At 45.0% G+C, this 1568-nt stretch overlaps 1 protein-coding gene across 1 annotated transcript in view; it reads right to left on the bottom strand.

Annotated features, from left to right (window-relative positions):
* Positions 1-6: 6 nt before the first annotated feature.
* SIX3 (SIX homeobox 3) overlaps positions 7-1568 on the bottom strand; it is a 6475-nt gene continuing 4913 nt past the window's right edge. Inside the window, exons 4-5 of the mRNA XM_017744775.1 lie at positions 294-374; positions 7-174 (exon numbers count right to left, since the gene is read on the bottom strand). Coding sequence (XP_017600264.1) covers positions 153-174; positions 294-374 — 103 coding nt within the window. The 3' untranslated portion in view covers positions 7-152. The remainder of the gene's footprint in view (positions 175-293; positions 375-1568) is intronic.

The raw sequence follows: 1568 nt of genomic DNA, 5'->3' as shown, positions 1-1568 counted from the left end.
GCAGGCCGCCTCGGGGGGACGGCGCCCGGCACACACACAGCGACAGGGGCCGCGGTCTGAAACGGGACGGGGAGCGCGGGGACAAGCTCTTCCTTGAGCCCACTTCTGGAAAACACGAGCAGCGCCTTCTCTTTTCCCGGAGCGCCATTCATTCATCCCCGCAGCACGGCGGGCCTAGGAGAAACCGTGTGTGGGTGAGCCCCTTAACACTTGGACACCGCGAAAAGCTTCAAGGAGCGGTCCGTAGTGGACAAGGATCGTACTGGACCCCCATTTTGTGCCCTGGCCAATACCTGCCTAAATATTTTCCAGTGCACAGACACTCTGGGGTCTGAGGCAGGGATGGAGGGAGGTCCTGTCCCAGGGACGCAGCGCTATGAATAAAATAAAAGAAGGAGATTGTGGAACACAACGCTTCTCTCCCCTCGAAATTTAAGTCCTTTTCTCATCTGAAAGCCAAAATCAGCTTTAAAGTGCACGTTCGTACATTGTCAACGCTTAAGGGAATATTACCTTTGAATATTTTTTTAAAGAGGCAATAAATAATTTTTAGGTTCCCTGGCATATTGTAAATATTCCTCTGGGTCTGTTTATTCCACTCGAAACCCAAAGAAAGCCCAATTCAGGGATAAAAGCTAAAAGTCCTGGACTGAGCAGCCAGCCTCAACCTCTAGCGCCTAGGATTGCCAGGGTGAATCAAAACACACTCTTCGCGCAAATGCTTCTCACCGGGGTATTTTTTATTTAACTTCCTGAAAAGAGCAGAAAAAATGTAGCCTGTTTATTCTACATTTCTCATTATTTTAAGTTGTCTAATTTCAGAGTCTTTGATTTTTCTCCCATTTACAAATCCTGGTTCATTCATCTGCTGTCAACAGCGTTGAGTCAACAAAAGCATCCGTAGGCAACTTCTGTTTATTTACAGTCCTAAGCTGATCTGTTTTCCATTTAATGGAAATTAAATAACGAGGCACTTTTAGGTTGCATTTCTCCTACAGAATCTTTAATCAATAGCACCAGTGCTATAATTAGGAGGAATTTAAGAGACAGCATTTACAAGAACAAGAAGTTTTTGTTTACACGCTTACAGTGGTAGCGAAACTTAAATTAAAATAAAACCAATATGTCAAACTTGATTAAGGGTCCATTTTCAGTTGCAAAATAACTTTTACGAGAGTAACGAGAAAGAAAGAAAAAAAAAAAAGCAAAAGAAAGGAAGAAGGTTGCCTCGCTTTTATCATGGCAAAACAGAAAGGGGAAAAAAAAAAAGAAAAAAGACACCGACAGACACGCAAATAAATGCAAGCGTAAATGCACAGGAAACACACGACCAGGAGGCCAGGTCGCCATGTGGTGTAAACACAGAAATGGAGATTCAGGGAGAAAAAAGATTCCCGGTCTCTTAAATGTTTTTTGTTTGTTTGTTTTTTTCTCTTCTCCGTGAGCCTAAGAGCTCTGGGGCTATGCCTGTGCTGGTCCCGCTGCGCATGCAGAGCACGAACAATTGGAGCGGAGCCGCCGGCTCCGCCGAAACCCGCTCTGAACTTCACAGCCTGCCTCGGCTTTTC

This window comes from Corvus brachyrhynchos, unplaced genomic scaffold (genome assembly GCF_000691975.1).
Source record: "Corvus brachyrhynchos isolate BGI_N302 unplaced genomic scaffold, ASM69197v1 scaffold258, whole genome shotgun sequence".
Classification (NCBI taxonomy): Eukaryota; Metazoa; Chordata; class Aves; order Passeriformes; family Corvidae; genus Corvus; species Corvus brachyrhynchos.
The sequence above is the reverse complement of the archived record's forward strand: the minus strand, read 5'-3'. Positions and strand labels throughout refer to the sequence as shown.